Source organism: Molothrus aeneus, chromosome 17 (assembly GCF_037042795.1).
Source record: "Molothrus aeneus isolate 106 chromosome 17, BPBGC_Maene_1.0, whole genome shotgun sequence".
Classification (NCBI taxonomy): domain Eukaryota; kingdom Metazoa; phylum Chordata; class Aves; order Passeriformes; family Icteridae; genus Molothrus; species Molothrus aeneus.
In genome coordinates this window covers 8,086,058-8,109,465 of record NC_089662.1, presented here as the reverse complement: position 1 = coordinate 8,109,465, position 23,408 = coordinate 8,086,058, and the positions used below count along the sequence as shown (strand labels likewise).

Sequence of the window (23,408 nt, the reverse complement as noted above, 5' to 3'; positions counted from 1 at the left end):
GGCCGGGCGGGACCCCAGCGTTCTGCGGCAGCCCCGGGGTCTGGGAGGGCCGGGGCCGGGCCGGTGGAAGGGCTGCGAAAGGGCTGATAGAAGGGCTAGAGAAAGGCTGAAGAACGGCGGGGACAGGACCGTGGAAGGGCTTGGGAAGGACCGGGGCAAGGACCAGTACCGGGGCCGATGGAGGGACCGGGGGCAGCGCCGGTACCGGGCCACCTCCGCAGGCTACAGTCGCCCCCTGGCGGTGGGTCCTGCACACAGCCCCGCAGAGGGACTGGGCCCAAGCGGCCACCGCTCACGGTCGGGCCTCCCGGCGGCGCTGCGGAGGCCGACGCGGACCCCGCCACCTTCCCGCGGTTCACGGGGACACACCTGGACACGCAGCGGGAACAAACCCGCGCCCTTCGCACACTGCCGCCACCACTGTGGACTACAACTCCCATAGCCCCCCGCGGCGTGCTCCACCCTTCCCTGCGCACGCCCCCGCGGCGCGTGGCGGGGCCCGCGCGGTTTCCGTTTCCGGCGCGCCTCGCTCTGGTCCCTGCGGCGGCGGCCGAGCCTTGTGCCTCCGCCATATTGTCTGTGTGCGGCGGCGGCGGCGGCGGTAGCGGCCGCGCCAGGTACCGGCGGCTCCGGCGCCCAAGCGGGGTCCCGCGGCGGCGGCGGGCGGAGCGGGCGGCGGGGGGGAGGCGCCGCTGCGCCTCCTGAGCTCCTCCGCCCCCCCGCCGCGGGCGCGGTGTGGGCCGGGGGGCCGCGGCTGCCCCTTAGGAGAGTGGGGCCGCGGCGGCGCTGAGGGGGAGCGGGCAGAGCGGGCGGGTCCGGTGCGGCGGAAAGGGCACGGCCCGCCGCCCTCTGCCCTCGGAGGGGCTCCGAGTCCCCGGGGGGAGCGGGTAGGGGCTGTGGAGGGGCCGCCCCCCTGCCCCCAGCCCGGTGCGGGGCCGCCCTCGGCCGCGCAGGAAGGGCAGAGCCCCGCGGAACGGGAGCCGTCCCCTCCCCCAGCTCTCCCAGCTCGCACCTTCGGGCCGTGTAGGTGTTATTTACTTAAATTGCTCGATTTTGCCTCTTCCCCGCCCTGCCCGGAGAAGCGGGGAGATGCGGAGGGGCATGGAAAGGCCTGTTAGTGCTCGCTGCCACCCCCGGCTGCGCAGGGACTCCGTTCTGGGCCTTTCTGGGTGGAGGGGAAGGTCGTTCTCACGGCTTTCCACACCAGTCTGTGGAAGCAATGGTGGTCAGTCTTGCCCTCGCTGTAATTTAGTTAATTGTGCCTTGGGACCGAGAGCAGCGTGTCTGTTGGTAAAATGTGGTTTGTAAGAGAGGGGTAAGATAAGATTATGGAACTCCATGTGTGTCAGATCACTTAAATTTTTTTCTTACTGAGGTTTTTGGGTAAAACCAATAAAGTTTGGATTGTGAATATTTAAGCAAAGTGGAGGGGCAGGCTCTGATCTGTGGTCTCTGGTGATCGGTTGCAGGACCTGGGGGGCTGACATGGAGCTGTGTGCAGGTGGTTTAGGTTGGATATTAGGAAAAGGTTTTTCACCCAGAGGGTGAATGGAGACTGAAACAGGCTCCCCAGGGCAGTGGTAATGGCCCCAAGCCTAACAGAGTTCAAGGAGCACTTTGACATGATTCTTAGGCACAGGGTGGGATTGCTGGGGTGTCTGTGCAGGGCCAGGAGTTGGCCTCGATGTTCTTTGTGGGTCACTTCCAGCCCTGGTACTCCTGAGAGGGGTCTCATGATTTGGGATTTGTGTTGCTCAAACCTGACCCTGGGCTGGGGCCTTGGGCAGCTGCTCTTGCACTGACCCTGGTGCCAGGCTTTGAGACTGGGCACATGTCCCTGGAGAGGGCTGTGCCATGTGCTCACCTGGCTCCTCATGGGGGCTCGATCATGGGTGCACTCCACAAATGGGTTGGGAAGAGCCCCTGCCAGAGGGGACTGGGCACAGTGGCAGCTGTTCAGAGGAGAGCAAGTGGACACCCAGCATTTCTGCTTGGGGCTGGGAGTGATTTCTTTGTTCTTTGAACACACTCTCTTTTCTGAAACAGAATTGCTCAAATTATTCAGACTCTGAGTTGGGGCTTGTGCCATCCTGCCAGCCAACCTGGGTGTTGGATGTGAATCCAGGGTGGATTCTGGGTGCATCATCAGCTGGGGCAGAGGAGTTGCTCATCCTGTGGTTGCTGGTTTGGTGTGATGTAGAAAAGGGCAAAGTTTCTGCTAGGAGATGAGAGAGTGAGCTTGGGAAGACTCAAGGCAATATTTGGGGAAAGTGTGAAGCTTTGTGAGTTCCTTAATTATCCCTAAAACTGGGATTAGGGTAATGTTCCATTTCCTAGAGCACAGGCACTGGGTCTGTAACTGGAGGATGGAAATTGGGATTGGGATGTCTGATCCCAGGTGCAGGGCAGGCTCTGCACTCAGCCTGTGCCTTGTGGCTGCAATCCCTGTTCTCTTTGGATGACTCCAGACAGGGAAGGTAAATTGTAATTGTAAAGGGCCAGACATTGTACAATTGTAGTTGTAGAGGGCCAGACCTTTCCCTGAGCATGAAGAATGTCCGTCTTTGGTGGTAGGCAGTGATCCTTTCCTTTCATCTTGCCAATGGGGAGAAGTCTCCATTATTTCACCTTTCTCTAGTGATTTATGCCAATACCTGGTAACATAATTTCTGTGGTTAGTGAAATTTGCTGTCTTGTTCCCAGTGTGTGTGGTGGCAGAGTTGGGTGTGCATGTCCTGCACTCAGAGCAGAGAACTTGGCCAGTCATCTGCTGCCTACAGCAGGGTTAAGGAAGGGAACACAGTCTTGGCTTTGGCTGCAGCAAAGCAGCAAAAACTCATGCAGCTGAAGACCTGGGTGGTGTGCCTGGGTGAGGGGATGAGGCACGGAGCATGGGCAGATGTGGTGAGAGGGAGATGTTGGAGGAGAAACCAGACACTTCCAAGTGGGAGGGTCAGAACAGGTTTTCTTTGGCAGGGCTCTTGGGTTCATAGATGGAGGGAAAGTGAGGCTTGTTGGATGATGGGAATATGGCTCTTTGGAAAAGTGATGCTAAAATTGGCAGTAGGTTCTAGCAAACGTGGAGGAAATTGAATCATGGGATGTTGCATCACATTAAGGTTGCTGAGGTTTGTGCAGGGGCAGTTAATGGTACTTGTTTGCTTGAAAAAAGTTGGTGAGATGTGAGAATGAAGATGCAAACCTGGGATTAGGAATTGACTTGGTAAAATGCCATTTCCTAACAGTGAGACATGGAAAGACTTAGAGTTTGATATTTGGGGCATTTTCAAGTAATGCAGATTAGGTTCATCAGCATGAAATGTGTTGGAAGTAGGAATCTCGTGGTATAAAGGATGTTGAAAGGTGGTTATAGATTTGTGGAGTTGTAGAGAAAGAAACTTTTTGCTCTGATGAAAGGGACATGTACCCAGGTTTTCCCAATTTTATTAAATGGTGGGTGTCCTTACACTTCCATTTCAGTTCTTCTCCATTTTCTCCTTACAGAACTAATTTTCTCTTTGTCTTTCCTCATGTCCTCTGAGGAATAAGGGAAAGGAAGACAGGAGAGGCAAATGGGTGACATTGTGGTGGTGTGATTAATTTAGTGTCACATTTCTGAAGAGGCAGGGATTTATTTCTGGGTTACCAGACCTGTCACCTCCACCGTTCCTCCATTATGGAATTGCTTACATTAAGATATCTGTTTTAGAACTCTTTGCATGAGATTGTTGCCATCTTAGATCTTATTGTCCCATAAGGGTCTTGAGAGGGGAAAAAACCCCAAGATTTTAAGATCAGGAAACACTGCCTTGACTTAGTCTGGCTACAAACATTTGTTGCAAGACAGCTCTTGAATAATTTTTCTAAGCTTGGATATCTCCTTCCAGGGGCTTCCAAGAGCTGACTTCCCTGGAATTTACAGAATGTAATTGGAGAAAGGGAGTTCTCCTTTGAACCTGAAAAAACTGCTTGGAAGAGGAGGCTGCAGCTTTTTGAGCTGGTGTTAGTGCTGTTGCTGAATGTAGAGTTTTTCCAAGCTGGTTTTTGGTCCCTTTTTCCATCAAGGTGCCAAACTCTACATATTGGTGGGGAAGATTGATGAGAAGTGGGATTGTTGATGTGCTCATGGGATCAGTGGTTCATGGATGTTTTCTGGTTAGGAGTCCAATAGAGAAAAAGCAACATGAGCCTGGCCCAAGTCTCATCTGCTCCTGTTTTAACACTGTTCTGGACAAATGGTTTTATTACCATTTATTACCATTTCATGCTACTGCTTTGGGAAGCTGAAAAGCAGAAGGGAAGGTTGGAGTTCTTTGTGGACTTGGTACCACCACCGACTCACATTTGGAAGGTTACAACTTCAATAATTTTAATTTTCCATGGAGTTGAGTTCTGAGATTTAGGTTATGTCCTCCTTACTGAGTTCTATTTTTTAATTAATATTACCATTTACAGAGAGGTGGTTTCTAAAGCAGGCTGTCCAGCTCCTGCCTATGTAATGGCTGCATCATATTGTGGCAGTTTATTTCATGTGAGTGGTGAATAAATTTTGTGCTAGATGGAAAACAACTTTGAGTCAAGGCAGGAGTTTGGCTGCAGTGTTAGTCTGAAGTGGATAGTCTGAAGTGTTAACAGCAGACCTAGAAAATTGAAGTTACTCACTCTGTTTTTGCAGAGAAGTAGGCTCTGCCCTTGCACCTTCTGGAATGACCAAAGGCTAAATTAGTCCTCTTTTAATTAAGCCAAGTTCAGGGAGAATCCAGCGTGCTAATACAGCATTACGTGCCAGAACTTGCTTTCCCTGGGTGGGAAAGGTCCTCCTGTGGTGGGAAGAAGTGGCCCCAAATCCTCTTGTGTGTCCAGGGAGCTGAAAAGGTGCCTCTCCCTGTTGTTACCAAAGCCTTTGGAGAAGGCATTTTCTCAGAGCATATTTGCACATGTGCGTGTGAGTTGTCAGAAAGTCTTTATTTTTAGTGTTCAGAAAATGGATGAGCGTGGACGCGCACAACAAATTAATTTCCAGTCTAGAAAAGCAAGAGCTCCTGCAGTGTTCCTTCTCTTGCAGCCTTTTTCACAGGTTTCTCTATCTGTTACCAATGTGCTGTTGAATTCCAGCCTTTCTTCCACGTTTGGTTGTAATCCAGAAGGAAAAAGAGGGCTTTTTCCTCACTCTGCAGCATTTAGATTAATTTCAACTGAGCTTACAAATTAAGTTACAAGTTCTGGCACAATGGCTTTACTGGGGGCTTGTAAGGTGTGAAGGAGAGTGCTGATTGCTGGAGTTTAATAGCTGGGGTTTTTTTTCCATTTGATTCTTGGAATGGTGGTAGCTAGTTTCATCTTGTGTTAATAATGATAAATTTTTAGAGAGTTATGTCAGAGCTTCACTTGCTGGCAGGGGTTTGCACTGAGTGCCTCTTGCTGAGCCTGCTCGATGCTGGCTGAGGGTTGGAGATGGTTTATAGTGCATTGCCTGCTCCATGGAACAGCTGATCACAGGGATTTCCTGAAGAAATAGTTACAGGCAGTGTCCTCTGGTCTATCCTTTGGCTCTGGTAATTGTTCCTGCCTCTAGGAGTTGCATGATCAGATCAATTAAAACTCTGTAACTTTTACAGATGGTTGGTACAGGTCAGTTTTCTGAGTTCTGCCTAAATCCCTCTCTGTATATGACCCATAGGAGCCAAATCAGCTGAATGATTGTCCTGGCAGTACTCTGTGCCTACTAATTAATGAGGAAAACAACTGTGTCACTTAGCAGCAATTAGGGAGGTAGAACTTTCCAGAGGATGCTGCCAGTGGAACCTGATGTCAGCCCATAGTGCTGCTGAAACATTCCCCTTTGTGAGCCTCCAGGAAGAGTTCCCTGATGTTGCTGGGGTCCCAGAAACTATAGTTTTGGTAACTGGAATCCTGTCCAAAGCTCCAGCAGTAGGAGATTGTTTTGTTACTGCTCTTGGAAGAAAAAGGAATGCTTCCTGTTGAAATATTGCTTTGGCTTTAGGGCAGACCTGGAGGGATATTCCTCCAAAGAAAATCCCCCTGCCTTTCCTGCACTCCCTGCTCAGCCTGAACTGTCAGTTTGGGGAAGAGGTGCAAGCAGAAGAGTTTTGTCGTTGGTTTCTGTTTGGTGTGTGTGTACAGACAAGTTGGTTTGGCAGTGCCTGGTTATGTTGCAGCCATTTTTATCGGGCTGTGTCAGGAGTCCTTGGCACTGGCAGTGAGGATATCCTCTGGGTTTATGGGTGCTGGGAGCGGTGGCAGAAGCTGCAGGCATGGGAAAGAGGCAGAGCCTGCACTCAGCTGCTGGAGCTTGGGTGTCTTGCTGATGTTGCTGCCCTCTGTGGCTACATGGCCTCATCCAAGGTCAGTTTTGGGGTCTTACCCTTTGCTCCATGTGCTGTTGACTAACTTAGCTCTGAAAATAATAGTGTTCATGATCTTGGGGAATTGTCTGCATAGAATGCCTGTCACTGCTGCTGGAGGTGATCCCAGTGTTCTGCCCCAGTCCATGTGCTGTTGCCAGTACTGATATTTGGCAAAGGACAGGTGCCCAACCAGGCTGAGATGCTGGAGACCCATAGAGGGTTTGTGTGAGCTCTGCTAAAATTCAGCTGTTAGAGATCTGAATGAAAAGGAAGACAAAGCATGACAGACCTTCTGCCAGGAGAGTGTGTGGCACCAGAGCCACTGCCAGGGCACCCTGGAGGGTGACAGACATGTTACACGCTGCTTCCCGAGGTGGGAAAGTGGGACAGTGAAGTTTGCCCCAAGACTGTGAAGAGTATCATAAAACATGGAGTTACAGTAAAACCATTCCCGTGGCTTCCATATAGATTGTGATCCTCATTACAGAGGATGAATTCTTCATTGGCAGGAATCGTGAGGAATTCAGAGAGGAATCAGTGGAGCTGATGTAGGAAGAGCCAATCTAAATTTAGGATGTTTCTAATGCAAAATTACTCCAAGATGTTTCTTCCAGTATAACTAAACCTGTCAACTGCTTTCCTTGCAGACTGGCCATGTCTTGTTTTGAATTAATTACAACAGTTCATGTTTCTTTTTTAAGGGAATGTTGAGGTCATTACGTTATCATTTGTTATTTCTCTACAGTCGGACACAACCAGCTATTTAAAAGAAATCTGGAAAATAATTTTAGTGGAAAATGCAGTTAAATCAGACTGTGCTGTTCCAAAACAATACCCAGAAAAGAGTTTGATTTCGAACCTAAGCTTTTTTTTTTAACTCAAATTTTAAAATCTGCTTTTCTGTCTATGTTGTCCCTTTAGTAGGGAAATGATCTTCAGGAAAGGATATAAAATGTCAATTTTGTTAATCCAGGCTTGTTTCTATTTTAGCTGTAAAATCACAGAAAAATATAGGTTGCAAGGGACTTCTGGAGGTCATTTGTTCCGTACTTGTATTGCTGAAGTTTCAGCATCATGAGAACATAGAAATCAGGTTTCTTTTGTGAGATAGAGCATATTTTTTAATGGAGTTGATTACTATTATTTCTTTTAAAAGTAAGCTGAGTGTTGATTGATGTTGACTGCCAGCAGGCAGTACTGTAATATTTAGGCATGTCTTGATTTTTTAATTTCAGTGTTTTTCCAGTATTAGATATTCTCCAAACTCTGAAGGAGCAAGTGCGCTTCCCTGGGAGGATTACAGGGCTGTGTGAAGGAAACCATCAACAATTTTATCTGATAATTGTAATTCTTGCTTACCCTACCAAATCACATTTTACACTCATGATTTCAGAGGCTGGGTTTAAGCTTTCTGCTATGAAAGGTAACATCTTGCTTGCAGTTGTAGATAAAAGAAGGGGAATAACCTTTCGATTCCAGACTCTGTGCTGTAATTCTGCTCTTCTCCACTGACAGAGCTTTTCTTCTCTAACAACAAACCCGCTGCTGTCTCAGCCTGTTTACAGTCTTAGGCTGGCACAGTCACCACTGTAATGAGCTTACGTGGGGAAAGTAGAAGTGAGAGGAAAGTCTCTAGACCTGTTTGGCCAATCTGTCCACTTTGCTTTCTCCTTGAGAGGAAGGTGAGCTTCTCTGGAATTCATAAAGCTACAGAAATGTTTTCTTGGCTCTTTGAGTTCAGCTTGCTGCAGTTCAGGGCCTGTTTTGCTCCTTTGGGACTGCTGTGGGCTCACTGAAGCAGAGTTCAGGTGGGTCATTGGGAATAACCAGGTTTATGTGGTGTTGAACAAGGTTTTCTGGGCTCACTCCACTCTCTCTGGATGAACTTGGATCTTCCTGGCAATAGAGTGTTCACACTGAGGGCAAGGCATGCTGTTAACAGCAATCCACGGGGAAGCCAGTGTCAAGCAGTGTTTGTGTTCTTGGGTACATTATTTATACTCCAAACCTTATTCACAAAGGTCATCACTTGGATAGCACTTGTGAATTCCTTGGGACACCAGTCTTCTGGGAAGCTCTTGGCTTTCAGCTCACTGGGAGCCTGTGTAAGTGCTGCATCATACTGGGACAACTTCATAGGTTTTAAATTCTGAATGAGTAATTGCTTGAGAGAAGTTCCATGCCAAGAACATTTCCATTTAAAAGGAGAAAAAAAAATCATTCCGGTATCTCAGTTATTCTGGGGGGAAAAAAAAAAAAGGCAAATTTTACTAGGGGTGAAGTAGGTGTGTTTCTCAGAAACTAATCTGCATGGATTTCTTAACTGTGTTTTGTTGCTACTTGCTCTAAGTGCATGCATCTGGAAGGACAGAGGGTGTAGGAAATTCCTGTACTAATTGGAGTAGGTGCTGGAAGTATGGATCCTTCACAAAATATCAAATTCCCTATAGGGATGCCTTTAGAATTAGAGCGCATTGTAAGGATGATAACATCCCTTTTTAAAAATGAGGGGATTTGTAACTGGTTGAGATTGAAATGTTTTAAAAATCAGAGTCGAAGAGAACACTGAGAGGCTTTTTACCGTTTTATTGAACTTTAGACACAAAATATCTAAGCTTGCCAAGCTGTTCAGACAACAGGCTACTGTTAGAAGAATTCAAACTTTTAAGAACTGATCTTTTTTAATTAGTAGGCCTTCCAATTAAAAAATTCCTATATGGTGGCAGCACAATTATTTGTCTCTGGGCTGGGGCTCTGGATACTCCCCTGGAGTCTGTCAGCAGGACAGGAGCTGTGTTTGCCTCTGTTCTTGTCTGGGATGAGCAGGGCTCCTCTTGATAAGGCTGCTGCGTAAGAAATCAGCTAATTATCAGTTTGTTAATACTCCAACGGCATTTTTGAGGACAGGCCTGTGTGGGAGAAGCCAACAGTGAAACTTTGGCGTGGTGTTCCTTTGCTGTAGCTGTCATGTGAGCCCTTTTGGGTGCTATCTGTCCAAGGGGTGTCACCACAGGGGCTGATTGAGGAGCCCTGCTCTGTGTCCTTGCACACGCAGGCCTTGGCAGTGAACAGCATGTCAGGCTGTGGCTGGGAGCTTTGTCTTCCTCTCTTTGTGACCTCTGGTACATTGCCTGAAAGCTCATGGTTGTTTCCAAGTTAAAGACTTCTCTACCAGAGAAATTAAAATTTTAATGTTGTTTCTGGAGATGCTTAAGGCTACACTGGACCCTGATCTCACCACATCTGCTTTGATTAGGTGATGTTGAGCAGACTCTCCCAATATAAATTATTCTATCATCCTGTCATCAATGCAGGAATTAATAAATGACAAAATTTGTTTGGATACTGTAGAAATATAACTTATCCTTTATAACAAGCTTAGGGCACTTCTCTAGGTGCAATCGCTGCTCATGCTGTAGATTTTTCTGCTTTAAAACTGCAGGCTTAACTGATGCTTGCATGTCAACACCTGTCCCCATTATCTGTCCTTATTTGTGTCATTCCCTTCTGCCAAGGAGCTTGGATCCAGTGCAAAATAATCCCCCTCCAGGGGCACTGAAGGCAAAAATCTATACAAATTCCTTGGCAGTTTTGAGCAGAGAGTGAGCAGCTTTCAGGCAGGGTAAGTTTGTGTATGTCTGTAAGTCTGTTTGCTTTAAAATTTAGTTATCTGTGCAGATTCTCTCCCCTTCCTGTGTAAAGAATAGTAGACAATAATACCTACCCTCGTAAATAGACATTGTGTGCCATTCTTAGAAGCTGCAGTTGATGATTTCCTGAAAAAGGCTTTCTCTGAACAGCCTGTTACAATGTGCTGCTTGAGCTAGGCTAGAGCTACGTGACAAAAAATAGCCACTGTGAAATTTGATCTATCTTTAGATAATGTGATTGATTTTTCTTTTTTTTTTTGGTGCTGAAACTGATCTTGCTAAGTTGGGTGAGGGGAGCAGTCACGTGTGCTTTATTTATACTGGATTGTGCTTAAAAATTAAAATTGCTAAGTCATCTAAGACATGTATAAATTCAGTTAATTCCTTCACAAGGAGTATTGGGCAGAGGAAATGGGCCAGTGCATCTCCTGCCAGAAGGACAGGGAGTGAGAAGAAACACAAACACAGTGATTGAACTTTGAAATCTAATAAATTTCACTGTACTAAACTGTTCTAGTAAACTTTCATGCTCTAGTAATGCCTGGGGACATCTAATTTCTAAGTGTCTGAGTCATGCCACATAAATGCTTTGAGGTCTTAGATGATTGCTGCCTCATCTTCTGAAATTGTATTTTGTGAGAGGACTAGCATTTTATCTAGGAATAGACTTATTATATTTTGAGGAATGCTACATATTCTTCCATTAGGTGGACACACAGCTGAAGTGCCTCATCCTTCTTTTATGGGGCTAAGGCCTCAGTCACTTTTCCATATTGGATTTTGGGATAGTGCTGTGTCCCTGTTTACCCTTTGGACTGGATTACTGCAACCCTGTCTACCCGAAGCTGCCACCAACACCATTTGTGTGTCAGTAGGTCAAAAAATATCCCAGTGCTGAGCCCTGTCCCACCCAAGGAGGCTTTGTCCATGTCAGAGAGCCCTTGCATGCTCTTGTGCCTCTGGAAGCAGGACCAGCTGCTGGTCAGGTTGTGTGGCACAGTGAAGGACATCAGACTTGTGTCCCCCAGGTCCTCCACCACCTTCACAGCCAGTGGGTCTTGCTAGGTCCTCACAGGAGCTGAAGTGCTGCAGACCTCAAATAAACAACAGGACTCCACCTGTAGAGCAGGATTTTGCTTCTAGAGTTTTCTTCTCTTGTGACGTGCCCTAGTAGCTTAAGCCAACTGCTCCGAGCAGATTTCTTGGTCTTTCTCATTAATGTGTGATTAATGGGGCTGTTACTTCCTTCTGCAGGCTGGCAGTTGCCCATTTTCTCTGAAGGGATAAGATTGGCACAGCAAATAAGTGTATTAGTTTAGATAACAGTGTTGCCCACTGTTTGAGCACATACCCAGGGCTGGATGGCCCTGCCACGTGCTGCTACACACCAAACAATGCTGTTCCCTGCTCCAATACAGCTCCCTTTCTTGTAAGTTATTTCAAAAGCTGACAAGGGGATTCTTGTATTTAAACATCTTCCCCTTATGAAAGATTTGAGACATGTAAAGGCACCACATTTATCTTGGGTAGGACAATATTGATACAGAACTGTAGTGAGTTACTGCTATCCTAAATATTCAGATCTGGGTGATAAAGTATTCAGACATATAGGATAAAGATCCAGTGTTTGTCACTGATATACAACTTTACAAAGGAACTTTGTTTTGAGTGGTTTTGACCAGTCTCAATACTGATAAAACTTATCAGAAGCTTTGCAAAAATTGCCTTGGAAGGAGGAAGGATTGAAGGTACTTTGGGCTAGCAGAATGCAAAGGAACATCTTCAGACCCTCACAGTAGTGCATTTCTTTCATGCTTGAATAAAGCATCATAATCCAACACAGATGCTGCTGTCCTTTGGACAGTCAGATTTAATGCTTTGACTGTAGGAAGTTGTGACTAAAGCTGGTTTCCATCCCAGCAGAATTGATTTTGTTACATTGGACGGCCCAAGACTTGTGATGGGGGTGAGACTGCAGCCTGTAGCTGTTGGTTTCAGTCTGGAGTCGAAAGGAGGGGATCTGTCTGCAGATAGAGAGCACATGGCATTCTTTCCTTTTGGAAAGTTACCTCCACAACCAGCAGCTGGAAACAAGGTGCTGAAAATTATCAGGTCAGCACATTGGTTTGCTAGGGGCCAGTCCTGTGTGAAGGAGAGCAGACAAATGGCTTTCAAGAAATCCCAGGCCTGTGGCTGGGCAGGCTCCAGCCTTTGCAGCAGCTTTTAATGATTAACTTAAATACTTTTGAAGTACCTTGAGAATTTAACCTGTGGTTGATTTTCTGTCTGCAGGTGGAGGAATCTGAGGCCTTTCTCCTCTGTCAGCACTGCAGAGCAGGTCGCCTCTGATTTCACATCTCGCTTCCGCCTGCCAAGCTGTCTGATATGTCGGGACCCGTGCCGAGCAGGGCCAGAGTTTACACGGATGTGAACACACACAGACCCCGGGAGTACTGGGACTATGAGTCTCACGTGGTTGAGTGGGGGTAAGTCTGGGCTGCCTCTGCATGTCCCTACACCAGGAGCAGTCCCTGTGGAGCCTGCCTAGTGGTATTTGGGGAGTTCAGGCAACTATGCTGCGTGAGGCTTTTTCATGCTTCTTGGCAGATGGCAAGGGAAAGGATCACAACTTCTCTTCAGAAAAATATTTCTTATCAAACTTAAATTCCCAGTTGTGGGAGAACATTTATAGCAGCTTCCTTAAAAGTTTGAAGAAGTTTTGCCAGGTAGTAGAGAAACATCCCCTGTCAGAGGGAAGAAAATCTATTTCTGAAACAATCCAAACAGTCCTTGAGTGCAGGGCTGAAAAGAAATGAAAAGACTTTCAAACTGAAGTTGCTGCTGACTTGGATAAGTGAAGAAACTCCACAGACTTAAATAGGTACATGCTATTTTATGACTTGTTGCTCAGCTCTCTGCAAGTGCCTGGAAAAGACATGGCTGCCTCTCTTTGAAGGAAAGAGGTGTCCAAATTGAGCTCATGACTAAAGTGTCCCAGAATCAGACAGCAGTGGAGGCAGCTTCATAGCTCTGCGTTCCTGCTGGGATGTGGAGGGCCCAGACAGAGTTCTGCCCTCAGCTGTGCAGTTCCCAGTTTCTGGAATGTACACATTCATCTGAGCATAAGTGCTGCTTTGTGCCCAGACTGTTTTTAAACAACCTTGCACTTAGATTTTTCCTCCTACTGGCTTTGTTGAATTTTACCAGCATTATACAAGGAAAAATGGAGCTTCCAAATATTGAGAGAAGGGATAGTTCAAGTTTGCTAATGCTGAAATACATAGTTGGGCTTTCAATCCATACTGTTGGATTGAATCTGTCTTTGGCAAATAGAAGTTCCCTGTTTCTCTTGTAGTTCTTAAATCATCCAGTTCAGGTGAGGTAAGGCACTAGTTGATCCCCTTTGTCTGTGAAGTTAGGCAGTGATTGAGTGTTAAGGAGCAGTTTATAAATGATGATGGAAATGACTGAGCCCTTTGGAACTCTAACCTTTTCTCTTCACAGAAATCAAGATGACTACCAGCTAGTTCGAAAATTAGGCCGAGGCAAATACAGTGAAGTATTTGAAGCCATCAACATTACAAATAATGAAAAAGTAGTTGTTAAAATTCTCAAGGTGAGCTGGGGATTGGGCAAAAGATAAAATCTGTCTTGAGGTGATCAGGAGGCCAGAAAGGGCTTTTTGATGTTCTAAAACTGAAATCCTTAAAGCCTGGCTTTGGAATGTCACTCAGTGAAACAGGCCATGGGTTTGAGCCTCCTGATATAAGCCCTGCAGTTAAGTCAGATCTCTGCCTGTAAGGAATTAGGCTCTGTCTTAAAGAAACCCTGGTGTGCAACACCTTTTTACTTGGAACTAAACAACATTTCAGCAGCTGACTACTACTAAAATTCTCAGCTTCTCTAAGTGCTGGTGTCCTGGCAGGCTGTCATGGCCTTGACTTTCATTTAGTGACCCTCCAATAGCCCATAGGCTTCTCATAGTTAAACATTTGCCATATGCCAGTTAAGAAGTCTTGGAGTATCACAGAACTGTTTGGGTTGGAAAATCACTCAAAGATCATCAAGTCCAGCCAACACCCCAGCATTCATGTCCCCAGGTGCCACATCTTTAAAATCTTTTCAAGGATGGTGTCCTCACCACTGGAGCAGCCTGTTCCAGGTATTGACAACCCTTTCTATGAAGAAATTTTTTCCTGGCATTACTTGAGGCCATTTCCTCTTGGTCTATCAGATTATGTTCAGAGAGTTGGTTTTTTCTTTAAATGCCATCTTCCAGCCTCTCCTTCACTTGGAGTTATTGTCTGTAGCTGTCAGGATTGTGTGGTTAGAAAGGAGACAGCAGATATTTGAGCCTTTACTGGTGTGATGCATACTCAGGTTAAATTGCAAATGTTTCAATATGTTCTGCTGATCTGCAGTCACCTGGGTGTTGTCATCTGGCTGTTGAGCTATTAGCCTCACTTTACTGCAGGGCTTTATCTTACACTTTGGGTTTTTATTCTTCAGCCTGTTAAAAAGAAGAAAATCAAGCGTGAAATCAAGATCTTAGAGAACTTGCGAGGCGGTCCCAATATAATCACTCTTGCAGATATAGTAAAAGATCCTGTGGTGAGTAAGGGAGAAACTCAGGGGGTACACTGGGGTTATGGGGGAAGTTGCTCTGTTTGATTTCAGCTCTGACCTGGCTTTTTGTTTTCCCCTGCTCTTAAATCCTGCTTTTGAATTGACTGATCAGATCAGCTCTTAATCTGATAAACTTCTTTTAGAGGGCCCTTCCCCCACAGGTCCCTGCAGCCCCTCACTCTGTGAGGAAGAGATACCAGCGAGCTGAGACAAGTTAATTCGCTCTGCAAACAGTGCTGCTGGAGGCTGTGGGCTTAGGCTCTGCTCCGTCTGTCTGCGGGGAATCATAAATATGTCCAAGGCAGAGGGATTTTGTGTGGTTTTTGTAGAAAAAAAAGATGCAATTCATTATCCTAAGTGGAAACATAACTTAACATGGCTGAATACTTTTTTTCTCTTTCAGTCTCGAACACCCGCTCTGGTTTTTGAACATGTAAACAACACAGACTTTAAGGTACAGTGTGAGATGTGACTTGTCTTTTTTTTGGTGTTTGAAAACCACCCATACTTTCTGGGGAACGGCAAGTACATAGGATGGGCATTTCCTTCCAGCATAGGAAATGTTTTTAAAGGTAAATGCATTTGGGACAGAACTTTGTAATTAGCCCATCAGTACCATTTTGCCACAAAAGTTACAAGATGAGAATGCAGGTTCCAAGAGGTATTTAACCTTGGGAGCAAGTGAATCTGTTACCTTGTGGCCCATCAGTGCCTGTGTTTTTGAGGCATTTGGCTTTTATGTGTACAACTATTTATTGGAACCTATTTAAATGTGGACAGCTGTTTCTGTGGCCTTCCATACTCCTGGGAATGGGGATTTAAATGTTTCTTTGTCCCTTCATACTGACCTGCCTCAGAAGAAGAAAAGCTGTACAATGCCATCCATTGTGCTTGTGCTGGGTGGGTACAACCAGAGCGAGATAGTGACAGGAGCCAGGATGTGCTGTCTGAGCAGAGCTGGAAGTAAACGATGTATGGGATTTGCAAAGGGAGAGGAACAGAGTCAGGTGTGGGATCAGAGTAACTTGAGAAACTTGGTTTATACCTTCAGATGGGTTTGGAGAATGCCAGCAGCCCAGAACAGGGTTTTTTGGATGTTGAACACTGACATGATGTGTTTGTGTCCCACAGCAATTATACCAGACATTAACAGATTATGATATTCGATTCTACATGTATGAGATTTTGAAGGTAAGTTGGTGTTTTCGCTGTTTTGTTGGTTTCTTTCTAGTATTTACTCTCAGCTAATCCTGTAGAGATGGTTCTCATGTCACTGGTGATAGTGACATCATATCACTAAGGGAAGGAGAATCCATGGAAGAATTGAGCAGAAAAATATCAAGTCAGTATCTGTTTTTCAGCATTTTGTTATATTGAGATACCTTAAAATCCTAAATCAAGAGTACATGTAGCCTCTGAAAAAAGAAAACTGTGAGCTGTTACTGGCTGGGTTTGTGCTCAGATAAAATGTGAGTCAAATGTTTTCATCCATTCTTCTGAACTAAATAATTTCTCCTTAGGAGTCTGGAGAAAGGGGGCTTGTGTGATCATTAGTGCCTAGTAACTATGCTCTTAGAGACTCTGAAATTCCAATTGTTATGAGGAAGCACATGAAGTAAACTAAAGACACTTGTGCTGCTGGGACCTCCCTTTGGGAGGGGGCTCTAGAAGCATTTTCTGTGATCAGTGAGTCTAGTCCAGGATCTAACACTGGACAGTCCTGTCATCTAGTTAGACTTGACATGTGTGGAAATACTTTTGAATATGGTTAACTTGACACATTCTTGTGACTCCAGCATCTGTTTCCTTTCACCTGCAGGCTCTAGATTACTGCCATAGCATGGGAATCATGCACAGAGATGTCAAACCTCACAATGTCATGATTGACCATGAGCACAGAAAGGTAGTGTGGGGTGGCTGGGGGGCAGGGCAGGGTCCTGCTTTTCTTTTGGGTACTACTGTGTAGTGGTACTAGCAGACCTCTTTGAGGAAGACTCTGCTCTAATGGTGTGGACAAATGTAAAATGAGAATATTGTGCTGCTTTCTGAGGCTTTACTTGGTCACATGTAGCCCTCAGGCAGGGTTGTAAGGAGAGGTATTTTATTTAGTCTGCTTGGTGATATGGGTTTGGGGAGAATATGTAACCAGACACTCTGATCAAATTAATTGAAAATGGAAGACTTATAAATTAACTTCATACTAAGTTCAGCAGTGTCATTCAGCCAGTGGTAAGATGGAGCATCCCTTGAGCCTTTTTTCTTTGTTTTCTACCATTTTTAGCTTAGACTAATAGACTGGGGTTTGGCTGAATTCTATCACCCTGGCCAGGAGTACAATGTCAGAGTGGCTTCCAGATATTTCAAAGGACCTGAACTTCTTGTAGATTATCAGGTAAGAGTTACCAGGACTTCTTACTGACTTTGATATGGAAAGTCAGTGCCATTTCAAGGTAATAAACCCAAAATTCAAATGTCTAGAGAGCTGAAGCTAAAGACAGTCTGTTCCAAAATGTATGGCAGAAAGCAGTGGCCATAAAGCCACTGAATGAAAGAAATGAGTAGTCTCAGGACCTGAGGAAGAGCTGCAGAACTATCATTATGGATCTTGGAATACAAATGTTGAATATTTTTTTAGCAAGGCTGTGTTTGCAGTAAGGTACAGGAATGAAACAAAGCCCCTGTGGGAACAGCAAGTACTGCATGAACTTCTAAATTAAGCTATAAAAGCATCCCCTTATCTGATGGCAGTTTGCATTATGGAAATCACAGTGTTCCTGGTGACTTTCAGACCATGCTGGTTCTGGAAAAAAAACACATCCTTACCTGTCCATGGACCCTGGGGACTCCACACCTTTTGTTGTTTGTTCCAATGCTTCCTTTCCCAACACACATTTCTCAGTGGTTTATAACATTAGAGTCTGCAGTGAAAATAGAAGAAAGCTCTGATTTTTAATATCCTGGCAGACAGGGATTGAATTAGGATACCTGCTGTCCTGCTAATTGCTGTATCCCAGTTTGAGTAACTGGAACACTGAGCTGAACAGTGGTTTAGGGATGAAGATACATGAAGATAGTTCAGTTTGTTTCCAGCATGACATGGCTGTGTTCATATCACCTTGGCGGGGTGGGGGAACCCTGTTAGTTTTGGAGGTCTGTTCTGCTTAATTCATTAGAAATTGAATTGTCCTTCTGGTTTTGTACAGATGTATGATTACAGTCTGGATATGTGGAGCTTGGGTTGCATGTTGGCTAGTATGATATTCCGAAAGGAGCCATTTTTCCATGGCCATGACAACTATGATCAGGTGAGAGCTGGTCATGTACAATGTCTGTTCTTTTAGCACCATGAAGATTTCCTGCTTAGGCTTCTATCGAGTCATCCAGAGAATTTTTAAGCCTTTCTCTAATGGCTTCTTAGCTCAGTTTGAAGCCACATTCCTTTTCTCAAGTGTGCAAGATTATGTAACCAATTAAATAGAAATGGATTTATAGAGCTTTGTACTTAGGAGCTCCTCAGTAGGTGTCTGAGAAAAGCTGTAGAAATAGTTATATTAAGGCTGTTGTGTTCTAGTACATAGTTTGACTATTCCTGAGGTTATGTTATGTGGAAAGCCCCTGCCACTACTCACTCTCCCCCCACTCTATATAGAAACTTGGTAGAATTTGGTACAGCTTTCTACAGATTCTGAAATCTTTGATGTGTTGCCTTTGGGCCAAAATTTTTATTTTTAAACTTTTATCACATGCTCAGCATGTGACTGCCATGCAAATATTCTGGAACAGGGACCTTCTATTCTCAAACCTTTATTCTGGAGCTCTCTGGGGTGGTGCTTCACCTTTCACATGCAAGATCCAGAGTTTCTTTTTTTACCAGTTACTCTTGCCTTCCCCTCTGTTGGTTCTGAATATTTTCGTGCTACTAAGGAAGGTAGTGTTGCAAGGTCTCAGGTTTTAGAGATTTTAGGGTCTGTGGCTCCCTCCTGGCTGCCTTGGGGTACTGAGCTCCAGCTGTGAGTGGAGGCATGTTCCTGATGCCTGGGACTGTGTGGCTGGGGAAGCCAGAGCCACAGGCTGACCCTGTGGCCTCTGATTCATACTGCTGGGATCAGGTTCCAGCTCCCATGGGATTGTGCTGCTATATCTTCATGCAGGCTCTGGTATTATCATACCTTCACAGCAGTGACTTGTTTTTGTGTTTGTTCCCAGCTGGTGAGGATAGCCAAGGTTCTGGGGACAGAAGATCTGTATGACTACATTGACAAATACAACATTGAGCTGGATCCACGTTTCAATGACATTTTGGGCAGGTGAGCCAAGGTCTGGAGTCTCTTTGGTAGATCCAGACAGTTACAGCTTTGTCAACAGACCTTGAAATGAACAAAAATTTGTGGGAGAAATCAGAGCCAGGATTCTGGAGAACTGACACATTGTGCCTTTGGTCCCTTTTGCCAGTGCTTTCCATAGTCCTTTATATGGAAATGGACCTGAGGAAAGATTTTTAAATGTCATTCAGGCAATAAAGGAGCTACTGGAGCAGAAACCATGAAGGGCAAATGCTCTCTTCAGTCTGGAGGGGAAAAAACAAAATGATGTTTCTCAGCATTAGAGTGCAGAAAGTCAGGTGCTGCTAAAGATGGAATTTATATTTTTTTTTCTCCTCATAGTAGGACTAAAATTTAAGGAACTCATGTTGGGTGCAGAAGAGATGACAGAACCTGCAATTCTAGGCCTGTAATCCATTCTATGCATTAGTCCTGCTGCTGTCTGGGGTCATGGCAGGGCCATGCAGGGGCTGAGGTGGCCGAGGTGGCTGTGCTGGGGCTGTGACTGCTGTGCCACCGCGTGGAGACACAGTGACACTGCTTCATCTTCTGGAATGTCTCAGTCCCGTGGCTGCTGCACGGAGCAGTGGCCTCCCTCAGAGTTGGACATCTGTCACAGCTCTTGCTCCTTAAGAAAGTGAGTTTTGGCATCACTGTCCCCTGGCTGGCCTGATTTGGGTCTGTTTTCCTGCAGACACTCCCGTAAGCGATGGGAGCGCTTTGTCCACAGTGAGAACCAACACCTGGTGAGTCCAGAAGCTCTGGATTTCTTAGACAAGCTGCTGCGATATGATCACCAGTCACGACTCACAGCAAGAGAAGCCATGGAACACCCCTACTTCTGTAAGTATCAGCTGCTGTCCTGAGAGTTCTGCCTCTGGGAAATCTCTGTTCCCATGCCTTGTGCAGATGGGAGCTGAGAATGGCAACAATGATAAGCCTGGTCTGCAAATATTTGTGCTGGAGCTGAGGCTGCTAGTCTCTGTGTGCCACCTCTGCCAACCAAGGAATCAGTGTTGGGTGCCTGTGTCAGGCCCATGAATCAGCAAGTAATATCAAGGAAAGTCACCTAACTCATGTGATTTGGGGTTGCTTTCTGCAGGTGTGCATGGATTCCTCTGTTTGGATAAACCCAGGGAATTCTGGTTTGTTGATAAACAAGTGTTTTAACTCCTTCTGTTGCTAAATTGCTTAGCTACTGCTATATTCAGGTCTCGATTTTGCAAGCAAAAATGTTACTTTCACTAGTAAATGCTTTTAAGTGGTTGCTGTTTTTCACAGATATTGATATCTAGGGGTTTGAAGCAGCTGCAACAAGGCAGAATGTCAATATTTGCTCGAGTAGTTTGGTTTTGGGGTTTTTTTAGCTGCTGCTGAAGGGACTCGTGTAATTAACAGACTGTTGATCTGTGTTACACCTGTTGGAAAAATCCCAGGGAAATGTTTTTCAAGTATGAGCATTAGAGAAGCCAATAGCTTGGAATGTGAGAGCTGGACAAACAGTTCATTAACTTGTGTTCACAAAAAGATACACATAGTGCTGAGCTCAGCAAAGTTTGGAATTCCCTTGTCTGACACAGAAGGCCTGGGAGGCAGGAAGGAGTTGTCCCTGTTCAGATGAGAGCCTTATTTACATGCAGCTGAAAATCAAGAGTTAGTAAGTTGTGATCATCTCATGGGTGACAGGTTCTAGTGACACACCTGACAGCTCACAGAGATGTAAGATGTATATAGGGACATGACACATGATTGTAATCAATGATAATCTTTCTGCTTGCTGCACCTGTATTCTGGGTTTGGCTTTCTGCAATTACACAGTTGCTTAGCACAGAAAGATCAACTTTGCCATAATAACCTTTGTCTTTTCCTGTCAGATAGTCCTGCTGAACCCCAAATCACATCATTTAGCTGATTTTCCCTGATATCACATGACCTTGGTACCTTCTTGAGTGCTTCCCACTGGCATTGGTGTAAATGTCTGTATTTCAATAGATGGTGGTTAATGTTTGGCACAGGCAGAGTGCCAGGACTGGCTGAGCACAGAGGCCACAGGCAGTCTGTGTGCCTCAGCAGCTCTCTGGCAACACAGCACTTACTGGTAGTGTGCTCTTCCTAGACCCCATTGTGAAAGACCAGGCTCGGATGGGCTCGTCCAACATGGCGGGTGGCAGCACTCCTGTCAGCAGTGCGAGCATGATGTCAGGTCAGTTCTGCCAACTCTCTTGGTGCTTGGGCTGCTGAAGCATTTCCATGTGTGGGTTGGGTGGGAGGACTCAGGAGGGAGAGTTCAGCAGGCAGGGAGGGCGGTGTTGGGTCATCTCCCAGAACTGGGGACAAGGGCAAGAAGAGCTGCAAAGTGGGTGGGAGAGTCTGATAAGTAAGGCCTTGGGCAGCCTGACCTGTTTTTCTGGTTTCATTTTAAGAAGCTCTTTGCAGTTGATTTTCTGGCAGCAGCTTGAAGGACAGTCCACTGGCACAGGCTGCCTAGAGAAGCTGTGACTGTCAGATCCCTGGAATTGTTTAAGGGCCAGGTTGAACAGGGCTTGGGGCAACCTGGTCTAGTGGAAGGTGTCCCTGCCCGTGACAGGGGGGTTGGAGAAGAGGAGCTTTAGGGTTCCTTCCAATCCAAACCATTCTGTGATCCTGCCACATCTCTGCCCATCAGTTACACTGAGGGGTGTGCAAATCTGTGCCCTTCCCAGAGCTGCAGAGAATAGTGACAGATCTTTTCTCTCTTTAATTATTTTGGCAGCTCTGAAAACGTAACTGACCCACAAAGCTCCCGCTTGACTTCAGAAGCTGTCCTGGATAGCAGTGTGCTGTTTTCACTCTAACTCCTGCTTACCTGTCTGTCTTCCAGGGATTTCTTCAGTGCCAACACCTTCACCCCTTGGACCTCTAGCAGGCTCCCCCGTCATCTCTGCCACCACCACCCTGGGGATGCCGGTTCCAGCTGCTGCGGGCGCCCAGCAGTAGTGACGGGCTCTGTCTCCTGCTGCCTGAGCTGAGTCAGGTGGGGAAGAGGTTTCCCCCTCCACCTCTCCTCAGGACGCAGCTCGTGCCTGGCAGGGGAAGGGAGGGGATGAACGCTTTGGAGACACCGTGTCTGAACTGTTGCTTGTGGATTTATAGTAGTTCAGTCATTATATACAAAATTATTATAGGCTGATTTTTCTTTTTTTACTTGAACTTTTCGTAACTCAGGGGATTCCCTGAAAATACCTACAAATGGAATACTTCTTGGACAGTTTTTCTTCCCCCCCCCCACCCCTCCCAAAAAAAAAAACAAAACAAAAAAAAACACCAACAAAACAACTCTTCATGTAATAACAAAGATGAATCAACAGCATTTCCAAGCTCTTGCATCCTGCTGGAAATCTCTTCTCTTCATGTTCCCACCATTATTCCTCCACAAGCCTTGGGGGATTGTGCTGTTCTCCAGAGACTACCAAACCAAGTCTTCATGAGGCAGGGGAGGGGATTCTTAAAGTACCACTTACTTGAACCCCAAGTCCTGCATATGTCCCAGTCAGGGTACACTGAAGAGACAATTCCAGTAGGGAGAGGTGGGATAAGCTTAAAAGGAGTAAGTGCAGATAGCGTCCAAACCCCTAATTGGATTGGATAATGTCTCCTTAGGAGTCAACCAGAATGCTAACTCACCCCTTGCATGTAATTTTAGTCTTAAAAATGAAGTTACTGATCCAGTTGGAGTCCTTGGCACCTCCTGAGACAGGTGCTCCTGTAGAGTAAGCCCTGCTCTCATCAGCCCCTTTCTTGTGGAGGGTTCTTCCAGCCATTGCTTGGCTTGGATCTCTGGAATTAATTTGTTATTGGGTATATTGTTTTTAAATTGTTTCTATAGGTTTCGAGCTGGTGGCTACTTAAAAGCTGGAAAAATCAGACTGCGCCAAGTCCGATCCCACATCTTCACCCACCATCCCCTCCCTCACGTGCCATGTGGTGAGAATACCAGTTACCTCACAGTCTTGTAAATATGCACTGAGAGGAAGGAGCCAGGAGACGTTAACTTAAACTGAAATGGTAGATCAGTAATTGTGGACAAATATTATCATTGACAACTGAAAAGCACCCTTGTTACAGCCCTGCTACCCCTTGCTGTGTATATATACTTTGTCCTTCATATGTGAAAGATCCAGTGTTGGAATTCTTTGGTGTAAATAAACATTTGGTTTTATTTATCAAGGTTAGATTTAAGTTCCCTGTGTAGAGGCCTCCCTGGGGTGGTCATGCACTGACACAGGAGTGGTGACAGCCACATGTGCCCTGGGCAGGCCATGTCCCTGTCACACCCATGGGGAGCAGTGCAGAGAAGCCTTACACAGATGTCACAAAGCCAAAGTATCTCCTGGGAGAAGGATCTTTTGCCATAACAAAAAAAACCTCCTCTTCTGTCTCAGCCGTGATGGTGGGGAATTGAG

At 45.8% G+C, this 23,408-nt stretch overlaps 1 protein-coding gene across 2 annotated transcripts; it reads left to right on the top strand.

Moving 5' to 3' along the window:
• Window positions 1-516: 516 nt before the first annotated feature.
• CSNK2A1 (casein kinase 2 alpha 1) lies at window positions 517-23,170 on the top strand. 2 transcript variants are annotated; one of them, XM_066561505.1, is made up of 14 exons: window positions 517-617; window positions 12,311-12,504; window positions 13,523-13,634; window positions 14,528-14,629; window positions 15,048-15,098; window positions 15,776-15,835; window positions 16,464-16,547; window positions 16,926-17,036; window positions 17,848-17,949; window positions 18,851-18,951; window positions 19,661-19,809; window positions 21,083-21,169; window positions 21,827-21,979; window positions 22,832-23,170. In XM_066561505.1, the coding sequence occupies exons 2-13, from the start codon at window positions 12,404-12,406 to the stop codon at window positions 21,940-21,942; spliced, it is 1,176 nt and encodes a 391-aa protein (XP_066417602.1). In that variant the 5' UTR covers window positions 517-617; window positions 12,311-12,403; the 3' UTR covers window positions 21,943-21,979; window positions 22,832-23,170. The 2 variants fall into 2 exon arrangements, with proteins under 2 accessions (XP_066417602.1, XP_066417601.1); XM_066561504.1 differs by having other exon boundaries at window positions 21,827-23,170.
• Window positions 23,171-23,408: the final 238 nt, after the last annotated feature.

Excerpts from the sequence above, each read along its gene's own strand:
- CSNK2A1 (XM_066561505.1), top strand. The coding sequence starts at position 12,404 with ATGTCGGGACCCGTGCCGAGCAGGGCCAGAGTTTACACGGATGTGAAC. Across the intron at positions 12,505-13,522 it reads TCTCACGTGGTTGAGTGGGG|AAATCAAGATGACTACCAGC; the intron begins GTAAGTCTGGGC and ends TTCTCTTCACAG. Across the intron at positions 15,836-16,463 it reads ACATGTATGAGATTTTGAAG|GCTCTAGATTACTGCCATAG; the intron begins GTAAGTTGGTGT and ends TTTCACCTGCAG.